The sequence below is a fragment of the Styela clava genome, chromosome 4 (assembly GCF_964204865.1).
Source record: "Styela clava chromosome 4, kaStyClav1.hap1.2, whole genome shotgun sequence".
Lineage (NCBI taxonomy): Eukaryota > Metazoa > Chordata > Ascidiacea > Stolidobranchia > Styelidae > Styela > Styela clava.
In genome coordinates, this window is record NC_135253.1 from 22,000,601 (window position 1) to 22,023,790 (window position 23,190).

General features: G+C 36.8%; 1 protein-coding gene and 2 long non-coding RNA genes across 4 annotated transcripts; 1 reads left to right on the top strand and 2 right to left on the bottom strand.

Annotated features, from left to right (window-relative positions):
- Positions 1 to 7,243: 7,243 nt before the first annotated feature.
- On the bottom strand, positions 7,244 to 13,882 carry LOC120326880 (RNA-binding protein 26-like). Of its 2 annotated transcripts, XR_013475042.1 has the most exons (4): positions 11,524 to 13,882; positions 10,595 to 10,875; positions 8,235 to 9,472; positions 7,244 to 8,174 (listed from the first exon to the last, which is right to left on the bottom strand). XR_013475042.1 is itself a non-coding variant. In XM_039393235.2 (3 exons), the coding sequence occupies exons 1-3, from the start codon at positions 13,843 to 13,845 to the stop codon at positions 9,265 to 9,267; spliced, it is 2,811 nt and encodes a 936-aa protein (XP_039249169.2). In that variant the 5' UTR covers positions 13,846 to 13,882; the 3' UTR covers positions 7,244 to 9,264. The 2 variants fall into 2 exon arrangements, 1 of the variants encoding a protein (XP_039249169.2); XM_039393235.2 differs by having other exon boundaries at positions 7,244 to 9,472.
- Positions 13,883 to 16,087: 2,205 nt separating this feature from the next.
- LOC120344655 (uncharacterized) lies at positions 16,088 to 18,059 on the top strand. The gene is made up of 3 exons (XR_005569758.2): positions 16,088 to 16,201; positions 16,984 to 17,147; positions 17,923 to 18,059. It is a non-coding gene; the product is annotated as an uncharacterized LOC120344655 (long non-coding RNA).
- A 1,911-nt stretch (positions 18,060 to 19,970) lies between these two features.
- On the bottom strand, positions 19,971 to 21,503 carry LOC144422029 (uncharacterized). The gene is made up of 2 exons (XR_013475105.1): positions 21,276 to 21,503; positions 19,971 to 20,990 (listed from the first exon to the last, which is right to left on the bottom strand). It is a non-coding gene; the product is annotated as an uncharacterized LOC144422029 (long non-coding RNA).
- Positions 21,504 to 23,190: the final 1,687 nt, after the last annotated feature.

Here is a 23,190-nt window from a genome sequence, read left to right on the forward strand (position 1 = left end):
ACCTAAATGAAGTAGTACGGATATGTAATCTATCACAGTAGACTACCGGTACGGCAGTCTTGTCAACTACGCCTGGCCACTAACCCGAACATGGAACCGCCACAATGAGCGCAATTTTCAATTTTGATGACGTCTTCGCACACAAACAACAAATCCCATAGATCCCATTCCACTTTTTTGAAATAAATAAAAGTAGTAGCCTTCTAGCGAATTATACAATCTTCAACCAATGAAAATTCCACTGAAAAAGCAATTGGCCCAGTATTTAATGAGAAAAGCAGTAATTTCCTTAGAATTTTTAAAAGGCCTCAATGTTCAATGAAACGAGTTGTTTAGACTAGGGCTTCCCAAACTTTTGAGCTCGCGGCCCCTTTTAATATATATATTAAAATTTTCCGCGGCCCTTGTTTGCGCTAATAATGCTAAACAGCTCGAAATATGCATTTTTGATGTTTTATTGACACAGCTATATCTCAACTTTTAGTAGGCCTACTCAATCACAAGCACCTATTTATGAAGATTAATGTTACTTAATTATTCAGTGTAATGGGTGCGAATACTTTTTGCTGCATAGCAAGTCCAGCCTTGGCTCAATGTTTGTTATGCAGGCCTAAATGATGGATTACAATGTCTGGCCACCGACGACGGCATGGTCCTTTTCCGGGATTGTTCACTCTTATTGATCAAACTTAGCATAAGACAGCGGTTTGTGTGGCGCCAAATTATCATGGAAAAAACTCATGGCGCACCTATACGAAAAATATGCTGCCTGATAATAAAACACAATTTTGTCATCGTTAATATGTACTTATCTTATCTCTGCCTGGTTTTTCTCTAAGATGCTAAAAAAATCACTCATGTTCACCAAATGAATAAACTGCAGCCTACGAAATTGCAGCATGTAGGATACCCGAAGTAACAGAGCGTATACATCATAGAACAGTAAAATGAATTTGATTTGTATACACATCATTGGCAACACAACAATGAGAAACAATAAAACATTCAGAATAAATAAAATATGTCATAAATTTTGAGGCGCACTTAGCAAATCGCCTTCGGGAACCGCTAGCTTAATTAACAATTATTAACGCCGGCATTGTTATGCAAGCGCGGTGATTCTACTGTGTTTCCCCGCAAATAAAACCAAGCCTGAATTTTAGAAATTTCTTTAATATAAGCGCTCCCTTTTAAAAAAGACTTAGTCAATAGCGCAAATTTTTTTGACCTAATCCCGTGGAAGTGCGCCGTTTCAATTTTGCTAGGACGTCGCAAAATTTCGTGATTCGTGAACCTTTCAAACAACCCATATCTTCTACTTTTACAGAAAAAGGGGAAAATTTGATCGATCTTACCTGTGATGGTGTTACAATAAAAAAGTTTAATTCTGAAAATTCGGTTTTCTGTAGATAAAGATTATTTTTCTTGGTTCAAAAAGCGTTGCGGTCTCCTATCCCCTTTGCGATTTCGTTTTTATATAAAGCAGACTTTTCTACCAAGGCCCATTAAGTATGATTTCACTGACTGTCGTTAAGTTTTGTTTGTTCTTTCATATGAAATTCATTGCAAAAAAGCCTTTTATTGAAAGGTATCAATACGTATTTTCACGGGTAGTCGTAACTTGAGCATATTTTTGGAGGGCGTCACAATACAATGAAGTTCGAAAACCACTGAGTCCTAGTCGATAGAAAGAAATCTACTTTTTAAATGGTTAATAATCTATATGTAGCAGTTATTTTAAATGAAGACGTGCTATTTATAAGAAATGGAAATCGGTATATTTTGTATAATAAAAAATCTCGTTATTCTCTACATATGCCCAAAACAAGCCCTAGTGTTATTTTCGAAATAAAATTGAAGACACTGTCTTATTTACACAGTATGATAATGTGTTCATTAGGAATCGTGAAATTTTTGTTTCACATTATTTTTAATAATTGTATTTCGAATCAAGAGTCTGGAAAAGGACAATAGATATAGTAATACTAAATTGGTGCTTACTTTGCGGCCCCTAAAATTCGTTTCGCGGCCCCTTCCAGGGCCGCGGCCCCTAGTTTGGGAAGCCCTGGTTTAGACGATCAAGACCAATAAATTTTGCCTATTTTTTTTATGTATTACTTTGAACTTCCGTAAATATTTATAAGCATGAGAACTGTTTCCAAATTAGACCACATATATTGCCAATTCTACCATGATAAAATGACAATTTTGAAAAATGAAATCACGAACAAGTTCCATTCCAATCATACGTTAAATTGGAAACACGATTATTGCTATTCTATTCTAAATATCTGACGAAAATACAGACACTGAGTCTTAAAAACCTTATGAAGCGAAACGGGAAGAGTTACATTGTTTGTACACATAAAATGTTCCAACTTAAGATGACATAGTGAGCTTTCCATTTTAAAGAAAGTGTTTCCAATTTTGGGGTGGTAGATATTTTGCACTTCGCGATAAAACTATTTGTAACTGATTAAAATTTGTTATGCATTTGGCTGACCATCAGCTTTAATTGAAGTTATAGGGTGGGTGTTTCCCTACTACTGCAAAAGGGGGGTACTGACAGTGGCCGTTGAATTATTGGACCAGGTTTGGGTCTATGAATCGGTTTGGTAAATTAATCTCTTATACTTCGCCCATTCATACTATATGGTCTCACCACTCAAAAGTGCTGTATTTGCTACTGCAAAAGGGGGGTACTGACAGTGGCCGTTGAATTATTGGACCAGGTTTGGGTCTATGAATCGGTTTGGTAAATTAATCTCTTATACTTCGCCCATTTATACTATATGGTCTCACCACTCAAAAGTGCTGTATTTGCTACTGCAAAAGGGGGGTACTGACAGTGGCCGTTGAATTATTGGACCAGGTTTGGGTCTATGAATCGGTTTGGTAAATTAATCTCTTATACTTCGCCCATTCATACTATATGGTCTCACCACTCAAAAGTGCTGTATTTGTGCTTGAATTTTGATTTCGTTGTTATGTATATGTTTATTTGGTGTTGTGTTGTCTCTATTTATATATATTGTCTTGTCTTATAAACTCCTCTGTATAAACAGTTTTGTATACTCCACCCTTACCACTTTCACCACACCAAACGACCCATTGCCCCACCTTGCACAACTGACTATGTAAGGGACCATATTATATACATTTAATTTAATGTTTTTTGTTTTATATTTGTTAAAAAGGGTGCATGCCGCACATTTGTGTGTTAGGCCAGTACGGTCTTGTGCATGCATCCCGTCTTAACTAAGAATAATTGTTCATTTATCACTATTACGAGACGAATAAACATACATACAAATTATTGCTGTTGTTCTTCTTGTTGCTGTGAAAAAAGTGGTTTATCTTTGTAATCACTGATTTGAGATTTTTAGTATTTTAAGGTTGAAATGTTCTTTTATTTTCTCTCTGAGGTCTATGGGCGCGGATACTGACATTCCTCCCAAATTCGCGGGAACATCATAATTCATAACATTTATACATCAGGCTGGAATCTTGCTGACATATGTTAGACTTTCGCTTGGTTTTGTTCTCCATACCAGTAATAAATAAGGAAACCCTAAGTTTGTGGCATTCGTCGTAGACCACCGACTGCAAACGTTGTCTGATCATGTCTTTAGTGCTGTGAGTTTCAGAATTCCGATTCGAAGCAATTTCAAAATATTAGCTTATTTGATAAAATAATAATCCAGATGACACGATACGATTGCGCGTCCCAATGGAACAAAAAATAATTTTTGTGTGTTCAGTGCATCCATTGAACGTATTTTTTTCACTAACCCTATTCATTCTTTAGCTCAATAACATTATTTAATCCTTTTTATCTTGTGGTTATTCCAATTTTGACAAAAATAAAATGCTGTGTATGACACAAAAAAGTTTTTTTTTTTACATTTCATTTAAGTTCAACATTGAAACGAAAATGATTTTCGATGCGAACATTGTCCATTGTGCGGACACCTTCATGGGTTCCTCGTGCTCCTGTCACACAATAAAAGGTATTCAACTTTTGATAGGATTGGATTTTCATATTTATCCCGGGGGAGAAGGAAGTCGATAAGACGGCTTAACAATATGGCACACCACGGACTCTCGTCCGGTTACCAGTTCAGTCGGGAATGAAGTTATCCAGTTGTTTGTTTCAGATGCATGGACTTGATGGTGGAGGAAGCCGTAACCATCTACAGTGTAGGGGCGGGCAACATACGGCCCGCGGGCCGGGTTCTGCCTGCGACGAGATTTTGACCGGCCCGCTGACTGTATCCAAACCACACCCTGTAATGTGGTCCGACGCATCATTCATGAAAGTTGCCGATCGCTCTACTCTCACCGCACTGTCAGTGCAAGTTGGTAAAATAAACAATTACCTTAGTGAACAAAACAATTGCGTTATCACACTTGTTAAACAAACTATATCAGGTCGAAGCAGAAAGCGTTGTAAACAGTCCATAAACATAATCCATATCGACATAAACAGATTTATTATTTTGTCAACCAAAAACAAACAGTCATCAATACGAAAAAAATACATAACACGAATAAAATTGCTTTGGTATTGACAGGAGGGAGCGATACGACCATGAGGTCAACTCCCACCCTATTTTCTGAAGTGATTAAGTTTCTCACTGAAGATGACTATTAGAAAAATTTGCCTGTCAAATAATATTTTCAAAAATTCGATGTAATCTCAGAAAACTATTGGGGGAGGTTTTATTGAGAACTCATTTACACAATAAAAGTTTTATATGCTTCAGATCAGTGGTTCCCAACCGTCGGTCCGTGGACCGGTGCCGGTCCGCGAGGCTTTTTTGCCGGTCCACGGGAAATTTCATTTTGTTGTTTTTCTACCGTCTCAATTGCTTTACCGAAGCCAAGCCGAAAAGACGAAGTTACGTTGGTTTATTACGCAATTTCTCTTCCGCCGTCATATTAGTGTTTGATAAGTGCGGTATTAATGGCCCGGCGACGTCTTGGCGCTGAGTAATCACACTTTTTGCTCTTTCGGTTCCGATTAATCGCGAAAGCGCTCCGTCAAATCTCGCAAGGTTCAGAAACCTGGAAGTCAGCATGCGTGCTTTTTTCGCTCTGCATGCTTTACTTGATTAATCCAAATCCATCCAAATAAAAGGTTATGAATATTTCTTCATTTAAACCAGAACGTATCAAGATAGACAGTATAATATTCCAGGGCATCACCATGAACATTTAATAAAGATTGGATGTCGGAGTATTTTTTGTAATCATCCGGCCCGCCGAGTCCTTCATTTTCCCACATCTGGCCCGCCGACTAAAGAAGTTGCCCACCTCTGGTCTAGACTCTACGTGAACCACCCTACGGCGGCGAGGAGTCTAGCAATCCTCTCGCACATAACCATCTCCGCATGGGATTCAAACCTGCGAACCCACACAGAGTAATCAGAGGTTCGGTGGCAAGCGTATTCCTAACGCCTAGCACGATGAGCCACAACGCAGCGCTCGAAATTAAAAACCCTTTGAAGTATTTCCTTCATTATCGTTCTATATAGCCAGTAATTGGATACCGGTACAAATGTTTTTTTTAATTTGAACAAAACTCAATATTCCTCTGCACGATGAGCCACACCGCAGCGCTCGAAATTAAAAACCCTTTGAAGTATTTCCTTCATTATCGTTCTATATAGCCAGTAATTGGATACCGGTACCGGTACAAAAGATGTTTTTTTTTAATTTGAACAAAACTCAATAATCCTCTGGCATCTTGACGAATTCACTGGTTGACTATTCCTACACCCCCAAGTGGCAGGAGGGCGCGATTCGCCATATGACAAATGAAATTTCTAAATCAATAGGAACGTTCAAGTAACACGTGTACGGTACCTTCACAATTATTCTATATCTATAGCCAGTCAAAATAATACAAAAGAAGTTTTTTTTTAATTTGAACTCCGAGGCTTCTCCGTCAAATTATATTTTTCATGAAACATACAATGAAAATAGGAATTAAAAACAAAATGAAGGGATATCAATAGCCTATGTATATATATGATAAAACCGGACTCCTACCAGATGATTGTCATGAAATAGGGGTGCAATCACATTTTAGTCCCCCGATCGGGGGCCAATCCATGTACCCATATGTTAATTGAACCAGTATCCATCTAGCAAAAGCCCTAAATTGGGGGTGAAATTACACAAAGTTCCCCGATTGGGGTACAATTGAGATGTATTTGAACAACCCCCAAATTCGCAAAAATGATTGAAGTAGGTTATAATACGGTATTTAGTAATAAACCTTTTCAACATTAGTCTCCACCGAGCACTCTCTCTTAATTAAGATACAGTGCCCAATTAAGAATTCACTATAAAATATCCCTCAATTAAGGAAGTATATGCCTCAGATCAAGGGATTAGTCTGTCTATTTCAACAGTCACTACCAGATAAGGCAAATTTCCTATATTTTGTAAAAATTATCAGTTAACCACAAGAAAACAGACACATTAATGGTCCAATTCACCAAAAGATATTACTAAGGCTTTCTCGACTATTCGAACTCAGACAATCATTATTTTGATTATGTCGCTACAGTTGTCATAAAACAGCATTTATCAAATTCTATAATAAAAAAAATTATTGTGCCAATTCACTTTTCAAAAATTATCTGATGAATATTTGGTTAGTTCTGGACACCCAAGATTCAGACAGCATCAACAAAAAATAAGGCTTGATATCATATAAGCAGGGACGTAACCAAGATTTTTTATTTAAAAAAATGGTTTTGAAATTTTTAATCGCAAAGTTGAACCATAAAAGCTAGCAGGTATTGTTAAATTTCAAAAGGGATGAGGGGGGGGGGGTACCCCCCTGGCTATAGGCACGTACACACTCAAAACACTTCCGACAAAAAAAAAATCAGTTTGCCTAGAAGATTAAGTTCTTTATATCAGCAGCAGTTAACAGTTATTGTTCTTTAGATACACCGAAATCGCTGAAAATATTTTCAAAGTTGCGACACTATAACACTCAGATAAACAAAATTGTCAAAACAAACATCAAACTCATCCATCTCTTCTATGTATACCTTTTACAGATCCGAATATATGGTTCTGTGAATTATGATCATATTCTACTATGTAAGCCACAGTATTATGTGAACAGTCAATATGTGCGTTTGGGATGCAGCGACATTTATCTCGCTATTCGAGGTTCTATCTAGATTATTGGTTCTCAATAAAAAATACTTTCGCCTTACTATCTGTTATTTGTAGCTTATTCTTGACTAGTTATTTTTCAGATGAGGTGTGAGACTTCACAAATTCTAAAAAGGGGGCGGAGCTTGAAAAGTTTGAGAATCACTGATCCAAGTATTCTAGAAAAGTAAATTATTTCGATAAATTTTCTGTAGCATTGTGGTGAGGCTTTCGTATCCCTTCACAAGGAAAATTAAATAAAAAAGAACAAAAAATATTAAAAATAATGCCATAGCAGACAATAAAAAGGTGCTCCCGAAGTATGCGAACCAAGATGGTGGACATCAGAACGTAACATGGGTAACAGGTTAGGGTTAGGCGATAATTTTTTTCCAATTTTACTTATTTTAGTCCTATTATCAGTTCGAAGACTAGCCAAGAGCCTCCCGTAGTATTTATACATAAAATTATGGCCTAACCCTAACCTAGTACACATATTACATTCTGATGTCCGCCATCTTGGTTCGCATACTTCGGGAGCCCCAATAAAAATCTACAACCATATTTTGACAGATATTGGGTCACATGCACCTGTTCCTAATGGCCCAATTAATTTTATTTATTGCCCATTTAATAGACTCTCATTGAAATGGCAGTTAAATCCAGGGATATCGAAAACGAATCGATATCGGATACATTCTAATTTCATTATATTCGATATAGTAAATTTCTGAATTTAGAAATAATTTAAAACATTTTTATTTAAAAATTAAGGATTTTGAGCCGTCAGAGAAGTATATCAAAATGTACGATATTTCAATTGGTAGACAGGAAAACAAGCGACGTTTTATATTTGTGTCATTTTAGATGTAATTAACCAACATAAAGATATAGTAATTTATGTAATTTTCACGCTCCAGAGGTATGTGTACCAATATGGAGGTAACTAATTTTGTTCGCCTATTTTACATCAAGTTGTGTTAAGGGACTGAAACCTAAGGGCAGGGGTATTTTGTTCGCCTATTTTACATCAAGTTGTGTTAAGGGACTGAAACCTAAGGGCAGGGGGTATATTCACTTGGATAACACAGTCCCTGAACTCGTAATAGAACTAAAATAAGGTAAATTGGAATATAATTATGGACTTACCCTAACCTGGAGCATATACTACAGGATATCCTAACTTTGCATATAAACTCTCCCCAATTTAGAATGTATTTGATATTTCATATTCAAAAATTTTTTCTCATAATGTATTCAAAATAGTAAAATATTCGGTTTTGGCCATTCCTCGCTTAGATCAACAACTCACAAAATATTATGTTTTGCCGAATATTTGAACGCTGCGGAACCTCCATGTGGGCGGGCAATGTTCACTTGTACCCTGAATGTTATACCAATTTTCGAAAGGCAAAACCTATTTTTTCTTTGATCAAGCAATTAATCCACTGTTGTTTGAAATTGCAAATGCCAGTGAGATTATAAACTACCAAAAAACCTAACAAGATTATTGTAAAAAGAATAGTAAAAAATAGGGTACTCCTGAAGTATGCGCACCAAGATGTCGCACAACCTGAACCCTAACCTAATACACTACCTGAGTTCAGTTTGTGCGCCATCTTGGTGCGCATACTTGAGGGGGTCCAAAAATAGTATAAGTATTCTAAATTCAATTTGAATATACTAAAACAGGGATGCACAACCTTCAATACCGGAGGGCCAGATACAAATAACTGGGTGAAACACCTTTATTTAACATAGGCTCTCTAGTAGTTGTGGCCTCAAAAAAAGCATCACATGTACCAGATTGAACTAAATTAAAATAGCGCATGCAGGCCATGGTTTGGTAACCACTGCATTAAACGAATTTGTTTAAAATCTGATGCTCATAAATACTATCACACAGTTTCTGATAAATGATTTTATAAGTTTCAAATATAACTGTGATTTGAACTTTGATTCCTAGAACATTTCCTTTCAGTCATTGTGACATCACTTGACCTTTAATATCTCAATTCCAGGAATACTTCCTGTAAGTCAATTGTTATGTCATTTGACCCTTTTTATTACAGTTCAAACAATCTATCAATGTCTCCATGACCGTATTTCACTCTCGTAATCTTCCTCTCCAAGTTCTTCCCCTTCTTCGTCGAAATCCGCAGCGAGGAGAGCGTCCTCGTCTAATTCGTCGATGTATCCGTCTTCTTCTAAATCATCGTCTCCCTCAGGTTCTATCTCGGTCACCGGTGGGTAGTTAACTGTCACATCGCCAATGTGGACTTGGACATTGTCACTAATGAAATACGAAATGTTGTTAATAATGTTAAGTAGCGTTTACAGGCAGACGTCCGTCTGGAATTATTTGTTTAAAATTTGGTGAAATTTGATGATATTTATTACAGAGTGTTAGAAAAGTAACGCAAAACCTAATCTTAAAGGTTTAAATATGGAACTGAATGTAGAATACCCGAGTGCGTTATCTAAATTTAAAAACAATGCACAGATAGCTATATTGGGCTGAATTGAGCAGTAGTAGTAGGGAAGTAAGTTAGGTTTACCCACAAATGTATATATACCGTATTTCCCGGCGAATAAGGCCTATTTTCAAGCCTGAAAAAATGGGTTTTTGCATATAACCTGCCAATAAGACGGGTAGTAAAATCGCATCAACATTGGAATCTCAAATTACTATGCAATGCCCTTTGAGCGGTCGCCACGTTTGCACATTGGGTATAATAGCATATAATGACGTTTTCTTGTAGCATAATATTCAGACCATAATAACTACGAGAATTCAAACTGTCTTTAAATTTTAATCTAATTGTGTTCAACTCGCGATTCAACTGGCTCAAAGTAAGGTTCGAGTTTTTTTGAGTTTAAACTCTGCTTATATACGAGGATATACGCTAGGTATTATTTCACATTTATAATGTTCTCGTGCATATAATAACATCTATCCTTTATAATTTATTAGCATTTAATTTCCAACATTGGTTTATAAGTTTTATTAGAATTGAAAGCTCAAAAATTATGATTCAAAATCAAAACTCAGATATCATGATCATGGTTTTGAAACCCGCGAAACACATTTGGGCCTGATATGGACAAACTACGGCCCGAGGGCCAAATCCAGCCCGTGGGGTAATTCGATCTGGCCCGCCTGATGCTGCCACAACCAAATTTTGATGTTTTAGCTGAAAAATAACTCAAGGAATTTGTTAAGATTGCGATTGATTTTAGTTTCGACACGAGGCTCATTGTTTCCCACCTTTGTTTTTGTTACACTGTAAATATGGTTCGTAAAATGTAACTTTTTACGTCACACTTAAATGGCCCGCCAGTCTGGGAGGGCAAAATGTTTGGCCCTTAGCCGGTGCAATTATAAAAAACATTTAGAATAAAAAGCTCAACTAACGTTTCGTCATCTTCCTCCTCTTTTTCTTCATTTGGGGGAACCACCAATATTTCATCTTCCTCGGCTGGGGGTTCCCCTGGTGAATCTACCACATTCGTCACTTGGGTTGGAACAGGTTGTGGAGCAGGCATCGAACCAGAATTCCATACGACAATCAGACGTCGGTTTTTAAAAATAGGTCCGTGCTGAGACGCCATCTCAGCCTGAGCACGAGAGCTGAATTTAACAGTGCATGTGATACCATCCTCGTCAAAAACAAAATTTTCGATTTCTCCAAATCTCTGTAAAATGAATAACAAAAGATTGATAAATTGGACAAGAAATTGCCAAGTTGGACCGTAACTGCTAGCGTGTTATGAGGGTCTAAAAATCATTTTAAACTACAAAAACTGCTATGTATGACACGAAAAAATGATTTTTTTTTATATTTCAAAAGAGGGGTGAGGGGTCTGACTTTGACCCCTCGCATCTGGCCATGCCCAGCCAGTTGCCAACATAGTTGTCTAATGTTTCAAGCGTTAAGCCATTGCAGCTGAGAACTTAGTAAGTGGATTAAAACAATCTCAGACTTCTACTTCAGCAAATTTGCATAGTGAAACCATTCAAGAAAACTCATTTAGACCAGTTTCTAGGCTTTTCATAACTTTAACATTATTGCTATACTAAAACAAGAAAAATAGAACAAGTTACAAGATGTAGCAATCTTGACGCACGCTAACCAAATAAAACCCTCGCTTTGTCGCGTGACTATTAACATCTTCAGATTGCTCGGCGATGGAGCCGCATTAGGTGGCGCTAATTCAATTTCATTACAATTTGTAAATGCAAAAAACACTAGGCTTCCCACACCCACACATCTTGATTTTAGCCACCACTGCCTTCAAAAAATTAAAAAAAACAACATTACAATCACATAAATGTCAACTCACCGCTAAATGAGAAACTAATTCATCCTTTTCATCGTCATGGAAACCAGTTATTCTCAGTTCCCTTGGTCGTCTATCCAGGTTCGCAGACGCGCTAAAAACTCTTGGGGCTTTCGCTCGGTGCATATACGCGCCTCTACCACGCCCTCTTTGTGCGGGTTGATAGCCTTTGTAAGCATTTACCAAACCTAGAGATGACGCTTCCATTTTCAATTGATTCAATTTTTGTTTTAGATTTACTGTGTTTTCTCCTGTAGACGAAGCGTTGTATAAATCCAATTCAGCGTCAAGGAGTTCTTTTTGTGTTAGTTTTTGCTTTTCTTTTACCTCCGTTTGCGGAGTTCGAATGTTCTCTCCCTTTAAAGATGTCCTCAGCTTATCAATAGATGCAGTGAGTGTTTTTAATGATTCCAGAAGCTTTAATTTTTCTCCTGGTGGCATGTTTTTCGACTCTTTAATTTTGTTTAAAAACAGTTTTTGCTGCTGCATTTGGGCCTGTAAAAGCTCGCGTTTTTGTTTTTGTAGTTCGATCTTTTTCAGCATGACGAGTTTTTGACGAGCTAAAAGTTTCTCTTTTGTAGCTTGCTGTGCTTGTTGTACTCTGGCTCGAGTTGCTGAGTTATCTTTCGGAGTTTTAGGGACACTAGAGGCAGTATCGGGAACTGATGGCGAGGCAGAACTCTGAGCATCTGGGTTGGAAATGGTACGAAAAATTGTCCCTTCTGCAACTACAGATTCATTTGCAGCTACTTTCTGATCTTTCACCGGAGCGGTGTATTTGAGTTGACTCGGGTTGGGTAAGATTCCAAGACGCTCTTTCACCGAAGGGCGCTGTTGAGTTTGGCTCGATGGACCACGACCGTTACTAGCTTGGGGGTTAAACCAATGAACCATAATAAAACGGTTATTCATTACTGCGCCGGTATCTCGTTTTGCTGCTCGTGCACTGTTCACATTTGCGTATTCCACTAGGGCGCACTGTGGATCATTTTCAAAGCGAACCTGAATGTTATTTATCGCCCCAAACTGTGAAAAATGTTCATTTAATTTGGTAATATTGTTTAACAATGGGGGTATTTTTCGTATTATCAATTTCGTATTGTTATTGAAATTGTTCACGACCCCTGTGTTTTGAACACCGGGTGGTGCATTATTGTATATTGTTCTTTTAACAAAACCACCGTCGTTGGGAGGGGGATTCCCCATTCTGACAATGTTGGGAGGTAAATTATTCTCTATTCCGGGTATACGAGGTGGGGCTATATTAGAAATCATACTAGGCCGATATGTCATTGCTGGGGCCTCTGGGTTGTATCCTGGAGGGGGTTGCGATCTCGGAGGTGGGGGAGGTAATCCGGGTGGTGGGATTCTTATACCTCCCCCTGGTGGTGGAGGAGGCATTGGTGGCGGAATGGGGGGTCTTAGCCCTGGTGGGGGAACAGGAAACCCTGGCGGTGGTGGGGGCAAAAATGGAGGCATCATTGGGGGTGGCACATTTGGTTTTATCGGCGGGGCAGGAGGAGGACCGACAAGTGGAGGTGGAGCTGTGATTGGGGTAATTTTCGGTCGGCCAGTTGAGGATATCGCAGAGTCATCAACTACCACAGGGTTTGCACCATGGTCGTAAGGACAGTTGTCGGCCAAAATACAGAATCCTTTTTGTTCAAAATCCCAGCATCGTTTTTTCTTTACAATTCGATCGTTGCTCGAAGTCAGACGTTGACGAGAAGAGTCTGGCGATCTTGAAGATGATCTAGAACGACTTGATGACAATGACCTTGTCCTACGACCTCTACGATACGGTGACCTTGATCGTGACCTCCGAATTGGTGAACGCCGCTTCGGTGAAAAACGAATCTTTTTTGGAGATCCAGAGTGACTACGATAACGTCGACGTCTCTCTCGTGGTGATCGTGAGCGTTTAAAACGTCTGCGACGATCATACGGACTTCGTGAGCGATGTCGAATCGGAGATGGTCGTTGTAATCTTCGTTTCGTTGCCTTTTTTGGTTCTTTGATATCACCCAATCCAGGAATTTCTTGAGTTTCCGTTGTGCTCGGTGGCGTAGTCTCTTCTTTTTCATTTTCGACATAACTTTTACTTTCCAAAGTTTCAAATAAATCCGACACAAAAGCATTTGTCTCAGTTTGTAAGAAGACTTCGAGCTGGTCTTCGCATAATTTTCGAAGCTCTTCTTCGGTCTTATCTTTTTTGATCAACGCTATAACGTATTTTGCGAGAGCGCTTGGGTCCGCGTCGCACATTGGTGTTAGTCGCTTTACAAGCCATATTCTCAATGAGTCTAGCTTTTCAATTATCACCATTTTAGATTGAAATAATCGGAATTTTGTATTAAACTATATTTCTGTGGAAAAAATTGAATTACAAATCATCATATCCATCTTAGATATTTTGAATAGTAAAAACGGTAACTTTTTCAAACATAACTGTATCTGTGTATAAAAGCACTACCTACTGACAGCGAGTGACTGCCGTACCGGTACTGTAAGACAAAAAATTACTGGTACTATTTTTGGAAGAGACAGATCCAGAATTATATGGTTGATCACAAAACTGAAAGATACCGGTATTTATTGAGATAGAGTGGATGGGTTTACTGGTTTAAGATTACGGACTGCGGATACCATACCGGTACTGTCAGAAGCTGATAAGCAAGCCATAATAAATTCAATAGTTTTCAAACGACAAAAACTGCAAACTTGTGGCCGCAGGCACTGAATCACGGATACCATACAGTTATGCCCGGCTGCTGAACTGTGTCTCAAGCTCTGGAAGCTGGTTCACCGGTAACGTACCGCAACTCGACACCGGTGTCATCCAAATAATCCAATATAACAGGAAATGGAAACTACAGTAACTGCAAAATTTAACAAACTCAAAATTCACACACCGGTACCGCTACCGAAACCTAAAGCGAAAATCCTACACCGGTAATATGGAAAAACGCAGACGGAAGGAAACTCAACATGAATGTACAGCGAACAGCATCGCGCACAACACGACGTCCGTGCAGAATCGGTGCTACTAAATACCGGCCAAGGCCCAGTTATTGATCGAAATATAAGAGAGAGAGAGATTTATTATTTGTCAACCAGAAAACAAACGAAAAAATACATACAATATACACAAAGTTGATTCGGTATAGACTGGAGGGAGCGATACGACTATAAGGTCATCAGAGTCAGCTTCATCTAAGTTCACTATTAAGATTCACAGTTAAACGTATGTAAATAAGGAATAAAAAAAGCTACGCATTGGAGAGTTGCATCAAAGACAATGTATAACAACAAGACGTCAAGCTGCCTTTGTTTATTTATTATTTTTTTTTTTTTTTTTTTTTTTTTTTTTTTTTTTTTTTTTTTTTTATTGCATTTCATAAAATAAAACAATATTGCAATATAATTGCAATAAACAGTATCAATCAATAAATAATACATCACAGTAATACATAACAATATCATGGCAAATCATTTAGATAAATTATTGCAGTAAACAATATTAATAAATAAATTTTCATTTGATCTATAATTAAACAGGAGGGCTATGCTCAAATATATGGACACGTGGGGCCACGTAATTTTGATGACGTCATATCGAAAAAAGTAATAGCCTTCTGGAGAGAAGTTTTATCTTTTTAAAAACGAAAAACAAAAAGAAGAGGATTGCCTGCATAAAATGTTGTTTGTTTATTTATTATAATTTAACGTGAATCTGTTGGCCACAGGCTGACATCTAGTGGGAGTTTACTACTTTTGGTCCTCTGCACAACTTTTTTGCGGCGGAACGCGGGTAGAGTGGCGTGTTCAGTAAGAAAACCTTGAAGAATCTTCGTAATAATGGAGAACAAGTATGCGGGAAGTGGTAGAGAAAGGCGTTAATGGTAGGATATACCGGAAGATCATCACGCGAAAAGCATCTGTTCAAAATATCATCAAGGAAAGCCTTAAATGGTGACGCACTGTACCGGTACCAACGGACCTATGCCAGAAACAGCCTTGGACCAAATTAGCGAGGCAACTGCAATCAATTCGTTCTCCGTAAGGAGTTTTGCATCTAAATTAATTTAGTTACCGGTGTTTTTATATCATATCAACCAAGGGCCTGTGTCCCATAGAGTATTTGGAGGGAGCCACCAGTAGGTTATTTCACACTGTCTTCACTTTGTTTAGCATGTAGTGTTTGAACATAATGGGATTTGGATCTACGAATGAAAATAACACTATAAATACCACTGGAATGATAAACAAGGCCATGGGAAGGGAATTATATTTTTTACTGGCATCGAACAAATTGATGGACCTTTAATTTTTTCCCTAAAAAAGTCCAATACACAGCTCAGACACAGCAAAAATACAAGATTTGAAACTTTCTTTCAAAATATAAATATCACAATTCACCTAATTTTATACTGGAAAACACTTGGTGCATCTACTGGAAGTGAGCTCAATTTAGTCTTGAAACAATTTCTTGTTTTTGTTTAGCAGGTGTTCTCATTGGTGATAAGCTCCCATTAATGTAATGATATCGTCTACGGTTTAGGGAATAGCCATTTTAATGTTGTGCAGTCAATAGTGTACTGTTTGGCGTGGAATAAACACCGGCATCGAGATAATATTTTCATATGCGAAGAACACTCTCATAGCAGAGGATTTGCAAAATGTGAGTCGTCTACGTTTTCTTGTTTTCCTGTGACAGATTGTCTTTTTTGCAACATTCAAATATAATAGACCACTTCCTTGTCAATTGTGATCTATGACAATCAAATGTTAATTAAATTCGTTATAATTCTGCCACTTGTTCATTTGGTTTTGCAGCATCAGATTCGATCAGGATCTCTTCAAACCCTAAATTTATGTGTAAAAGATTTACTCATAAAAAGTAATGACACTTGTCAATTGTGATCTATGACAATCAAATGTTAATTAAATTCGTTATAATTCTGCCACTTGTTCATTTGGTTTTGCAGCATTAGATTCGACCAGGATTTCTTCAAACCCTAAATTTATGTGTAAAAGATTTACTCATAAAAAGTAATGACAAAACATGTTTGGAAGATGGAAAATACTGTACAATATTTCTAATTGAACAATCGTCAATTATATCATAAAACTTGCTATATAGCCTATTGCAGGGATGGCGAACCACTGTCACAAGGTGACCCACCGCGTTTTATTCGTGACCCGCCATGGCACAAATAAAATGAAAAAATGCCAACATATCAGTGATAAAAATTGATAAATCAGCCTAAAAATATTCTAACCATAACTAAACTATTATTATGTACCGTCAATTGGGCAGTCAGGGCTGCGATCGCTCATATGCAAATTGTATAATTAGCGGGTTATTAATTAATTAGTGATGGGACAAGCCGTGTCACTATAGAGTCATGAATTTTATTAGTTTCTTGCCTACAATGCCATTGAAAAAACAATATCTTTCAGACTTGAAAGAAAAACATGGAAATCTGAAATAACAATGGGGCAGTGTAAAAGAACCTCAATTCGGTTGGAAGCTGATCGAAAAATATAACACTGTCAGAGTGGAATTCCCTCCCAAACTCTTTGGAACCGTAAAATAATTTGCTGCATCATCCAAAACGTTTTTGGTAGGTTATATGAATGTTTTCCTATTCTAATTTCATAAAATCAAGTGCCATAAAAACTTCATGATAGAAGTGCTGCATAAGTAAAGCCCAAAACTACACCAACACCAACAGAAGCTTATAATATTTGTTTCAGAAGTTTCTTATAGATACAAACATTGATCAAATATCGACCCACTCTCTTCTATTCCGCGATAAAAATATAATTTTTGACCCATTCACTGAAAAAGATTCGCCATCCCTGGCCTATTATATAGTATATTCTTGAACTTATTTGTTTTGTTACATCATCTGCCAGCAATTCAATGATTATAATACTCAATACTCCTAAATTTCCTGCCTTCATTTTGGTAATACAAGCACAATTGTTTTTAGTAAAATAAAAACAATGCTGACACAGAAACATGTGGTTACAAGTATTGCAAATTGTCTTACATTGTGCTTTTCCTGAAGTCAGATAATCGGTCATTATTCATGTAATGTCATGTGTGGTATCAAAATTTGTCCATGAATTTATCCGGCATGATCCCAACAACTGATATCTATTTGAAAACAATTATAAAGTATATTTTAAGTGATTGTCATTGGTATGGACATTTCAAGCTTCAGAATGACGCAAAAACATGCATGACATGAAAAATAAACAATTCGAGTAATACATATCCAAATTTAGGTACAGTTTGCAAAGGTTACTGAACAACCAGCCAAAAGTATCGGTATTCATCAAATAGCTATATTATACTTTATACAGGATCTGAAATATGATTTTCTTTTCCAGGCCTTCCTATGGATTTACCAACATTGATACTCACATCAACAATGCACATATGTCTAAATGTGGAAGTCGATATGTTTTTAAAAATCCCATAATACATTATTATGGCAAAAGTTCGCATGTTCCAGTTTTGATATTTTGACAACAAGATTTGCAAAAAGAGCGTGGATTAATACATAAAGTCCAAAGCGACTGTTTTTAGTATAGACTGGGAGATCGTGATAAGATCGAAGTCACCCGCTATCAAAATGAACATAATTACTTAATTTTCAGGCGCATTAGGACCGTGTTTATTTAAATATGATTATCAGTATGTAAATAGTATATATGTATGCTCAAAGACACATTCATTTTTAGTTTTTATTGAAAGTTGCTAATTAGTATTCCGCCAAACTGTCAGATGAACTCTTATGCACAAGTCTGAACTGGAATATTCAATTTCCATAAAGTTTTGTTGTTATAGGGTATTTCAAATAGTCTTAAAATCCCTATTATAAGTATTTTTTGTTAGATTCAAACAAATATCTGTAATGCCTGATGATATAATACGATATTCTTAAAATAATTAAATCATAAAAGTAAATTGTTGTAAAAACGGGCTATAATATAATTTTTGCAATGCCAAAAGATTTCAAGTAATGAACAACTTGCAATTTTATGCTGTTATATTTGCCTAAGATTTCAAAATATTTTAAATAAAATACCGGTAATCAAAAAGTTTTATTTACGTAGGCTACGCTATATCGGTGCATAGAAGTATTTTATTCATATCATCTCAAAGGTATCCAAATTTGAGAAGAATATGTTATACAATATCGTTATTAAAATATGATTATAATATTGTCATAAATCATTAAAAACCTCAAAAAGAAATGACTTCATATTAGATTTCTCACAGGATAGGAAGGTTACGTTTTTAAGTATTATGTTTAGTAGATATCATGTTAGTAGGATTAAACTACTGCCAGGTACAGTATGAATCATTAAAATACGGTAGTTTCTGTCGTATAGGTGCCATGAAAATCCTTCAAAACCGTGAGGCTACATGGCTACTCTGCAGTAAAATACAGGTCCGGTACTGGGTACCGCTACTGTTCCGCGTGGCAACCATTCCAAATCAACCAGTAGTAAGTTGATATCTATTTTATCCACCAGATAAATTTGTCAAACCCTCTTCGAATTCATCTGAATAAATATGAAAACTCCATCCCATACTTTAGGCCGCGAGCCGAGGCCCTGAAAAACGCCTAGAAAGTGAGTTTCGTAGCGCACATCAGGTAACTACCTGAAAATGATTTTAAAATGTTCCTTAAAAATTTAGTAACAAATATTGCCTTGTTCCCACTTCCAAAAGTTGCACGTTTTACGGAAAAGACGCTTTTACTACAAGAAATATGTGCTACGATCTGTCCTATATTCTCTACATTGTCGGCACTCAACAATGACTTCTGCATGACGTAACAATTGAATTAAACCAGCTGTTAGCGAGCGGATGAATATTAGTTATTTCTGCTCGACCTTGCGCTGAGTTGGGCAGGCTTTCCATAGCCCTGTTTAGTTATTATTAGTTAAGTTATGTCAAGACGTTGTTGAAAAATGTATAAGTAAATTATTAAACACTTGTAGATCCTTACCACGGATATGGGCCGTGAGACGAAACCATGAAAACGCCCAGAAAATGAGTTTCGTAGCGCACATCTGGTAACTAAATAAATTCTTCAGTTTTGTGTGAAAACGAACATAATGAACGCATTACAGCTTGTTCCACAATCCTGGTGCGAAATTGAATATAAGAGGTTCCCGGAAATTCAATAACCATAAGTTTACAACGCATACATAAGAACTATACAATTCGAGAGCCCTACAGCACACTAACACAAATGTATTCCTGTAATGTTTTGCCTGACCAAAATCGGACTTCCTCAGTCAATCATAATTTATTAGGTAGATTACGAAAAATATGGCATACATGTAACCAACAACAAAAAATACTTTAATTGTGTGACAGGAGTCGGGAGTGACCTCGAAAGCAGTGACACCAACAACGCTGATTCACATTTGAGAATAAATTTTATGTAATAACCACAAGCAGTTTACAACAAGAACAGCATAAAAAGCTACATCCATTTTATAGAAGCTATCAAGTATCAAACGTATTTATTTTTAAGCAATGAAGTCACAAATTAACATCGTGAGCACGAAAACACAAATAAATCAGTTATTTCTCACTTAGAAAATTTACCGCAAAAGTCAAGAACATTAAATGAATGTACAATATGTACATAACATAGTGAACAGAAATATTACAATTTACAATTAATCTTTTTTTAGTTTATGTGGTTATGTATTTGAACAAAGGCAATAATATTTCTAGAAACAGGACTACGACACTAACAAATGTCCGAAAAAAAAAACAAATGTATGATACTTATTAAATCAACTGTAATATCTAATTCACTTTCTTCTGAATTGTTTTCGAAATCCACTATCTCAAAAATCGACTTTTCCTCTATAGGTGTACTGTGATTTCTGCAGTCAATACAAAAACAAAAATCCGTTTAAACAATTTAAGTTGATTTTGGCACACTTTCATAAATTATTTTGACTATTTTTCTTTGCAGTTTGCCAACTCAAGAACTGATTTGAGGGCCACATGCTTCTTCAGTGAATCATTGTTGGGTGGAGAGTATAATCCTTATGTTTGACAGTGTTAAATAGACGTGCCCTGGTATCATTTACATTCTTCATATCCTCTTCAAATTCCTCAGCTTTATTTATTAATACCTCGTTAACCTCAAAAGATCTTCATAGTCGAGGGAAAAAAATGAATTGAAAATCTCAATGAAGTCTCCAACATGAATTTGATGGGCAGTTCCAATTGCAGAAAAGTGCTAAAGTATTTCAATATGAATAGCCCATCTAAGCTGTTTGCAACTATTATGATTCTCATATACCATTAAGCTTCAAGACTTCTTGTTTAATCCATTTTATAGCACTGATAGCAGCAGGGATCAGAGCCTGCGTTAGGTCGGATTGGTGGAACATTGCCGTTTTCTTTTGTAGTACAGTATCTAAAATAAGGAAGAAAATAATATTTGGAGCAGTATGATTTTAAAAATACCCCTAAATACTAACTAATACCTTGAATACATAATGCATTTTATCTGATGTACTAAATGAGCGTATATATGCTCATTGCATGTTCTACAGTCCAGCAGTGTTTGCATACCATTACTAGACTATATCTACACTAAATTTTGATATATCACAGTCTGAAATGTCCTATGACAGTATGAGTATGGACTATAGACTATATTTTGAAACATCAACTGTTTGTCTACAACTTCATTTCTCACCTCTCAATCATTTCCAATGCTACCTTTCTTTCCACTCCGGCATAACTTATCATTGCTTCCCAGGTTCTTGTCGACTCTATGAATTTAGATTTAGACCAACCGACATTAGTAAAATTGATTAATTTCTTCTCTTTCACACAACCGTGCATTACAGAAACAGCCATTCATTTCTATTTCCAAATATGCTGTGGCCTATATAGCCTAGTAGTATAAGTCTGCTGAATAGTCAAGAAGAGTCATTAAATTAATCATAAACATTTCATGCAAGCCAGAAAATATCGTTGTTTGTGACATATTATTCTAGGTCTAGCCTTCCTTGGAGTTACCGCACCGTACGGTACCTATTTAACAACGTCTTATGATCTAGTGCTCAACTAAAATTGCTATTTATGGCAAGGATATACAAGTGTTTAATATCTTACCTATACTTTTCAACACCTCCTTAGAATAACTGGACTAATATTACCGGTAACTGAAAAAAACTATGGAAAGGCTACTCAACGCAAAAGCTAGCAGTTGAGTACATCTGATATTCATCCGACCACTGGGGATCCACCTACAGCTGACTAACTTGACTGTTACGTCGTGCAGAAGTCTGCGTTCATTGGCCCATGATACCGGAAAAGCAGAGAAAATAGGACAGATGGTAACACATATTTATTGTAGTAAAAGCGTCTTTTCTGTAAAACGTGCAACTTTTGGAAGTGGGAACAAGGCAATATTTGTTACTAAATTTCTAAGGAACTTTTTAAAATCATTTTCAGGTAGTTACCTGATGTGCGCTACGAAACTGAAAGATAAATGGCCTCGGCTCGCGGCCTACTTCTGAGAACGCAAAAGCGCGGTAACAACGCTAGCGCTCACCGTGGAAAGTCCAAAGTAGTAAACTACCACTAGATGGTGTAGGTGACGACGTAAAAGTACGGTGCTTGTCATCTTGTTGTTATGTAAAATCTATGGTTGCATAGATCTCTTACAGAATATTTTTGGGATTTGGCTATAAGATGGTTAAAGTAATGAATCCTATTTGATATTTTCAGGTTTTAGGTCTGGGGTTCGACTACTAGTAAGCTCATTTTATAACATTTTTTTTGTTTTGCATGCAATGTAGGAGGCTATCTAATAAATACTAGCATTGTTAACTCAACATCCTATATATTGAGCTGGTTGGATATTGTTTGTCACATCAATGACATTAAACAACATGATAGGCAACTCTGACGTCACTCCATAAGGCTACGAGCGAAAGATTGTATTTCATGATACGCTCCAATGCATATATTTCTCGTCGCCTTTCGCGACCGTTTTCCGCTCGCTTTTGATACTCGGCGTCTTCTTTACGTGTAGTACCTGCCTTTTTGCACCTGTAACGAAAGAAAATAATCCCTATATCTAAAAAGTTTTGCTAGCTTGGAAAGCTGGAATGGCAGACAAGCTGTAAAGAGCAATTTTGGACACCATAGACGTTTTTTTTTTATCAGAGAAGATTACAAACGCGATAGCGGAAGGATTTGTGTGGAACATTTTGCAGATAATGACAAAGTTCAAAATTAGTAATTTTGATGTTTGCGCTTAAACATTGAAATTTCATTTAAAGAGGGTGTCATACAAAACAGCAAAACTGTTCTTCCTCCCCCTAACGGTGCTGTGATACAATTCCATAACACAAAGTTTGCACCTATCGAACTTGCTTTAATAGGTGAATTTATTAGACATATTACATATTCAGGTAATCGTAGGTCACATCGATGGAACATAATGCTTCGTAGATAGGTTTGTTTAAATTTAGGAATTTAGCTCATAGCCCACTAATTAATATTATCTTCTATGCAATAGTTTAACAGGGCTGAATTCAACTTGCAGCCTTACCGATCACCTGAAGATGCTCATTTAGTTTGGCTCGAGTAAGTCTTCT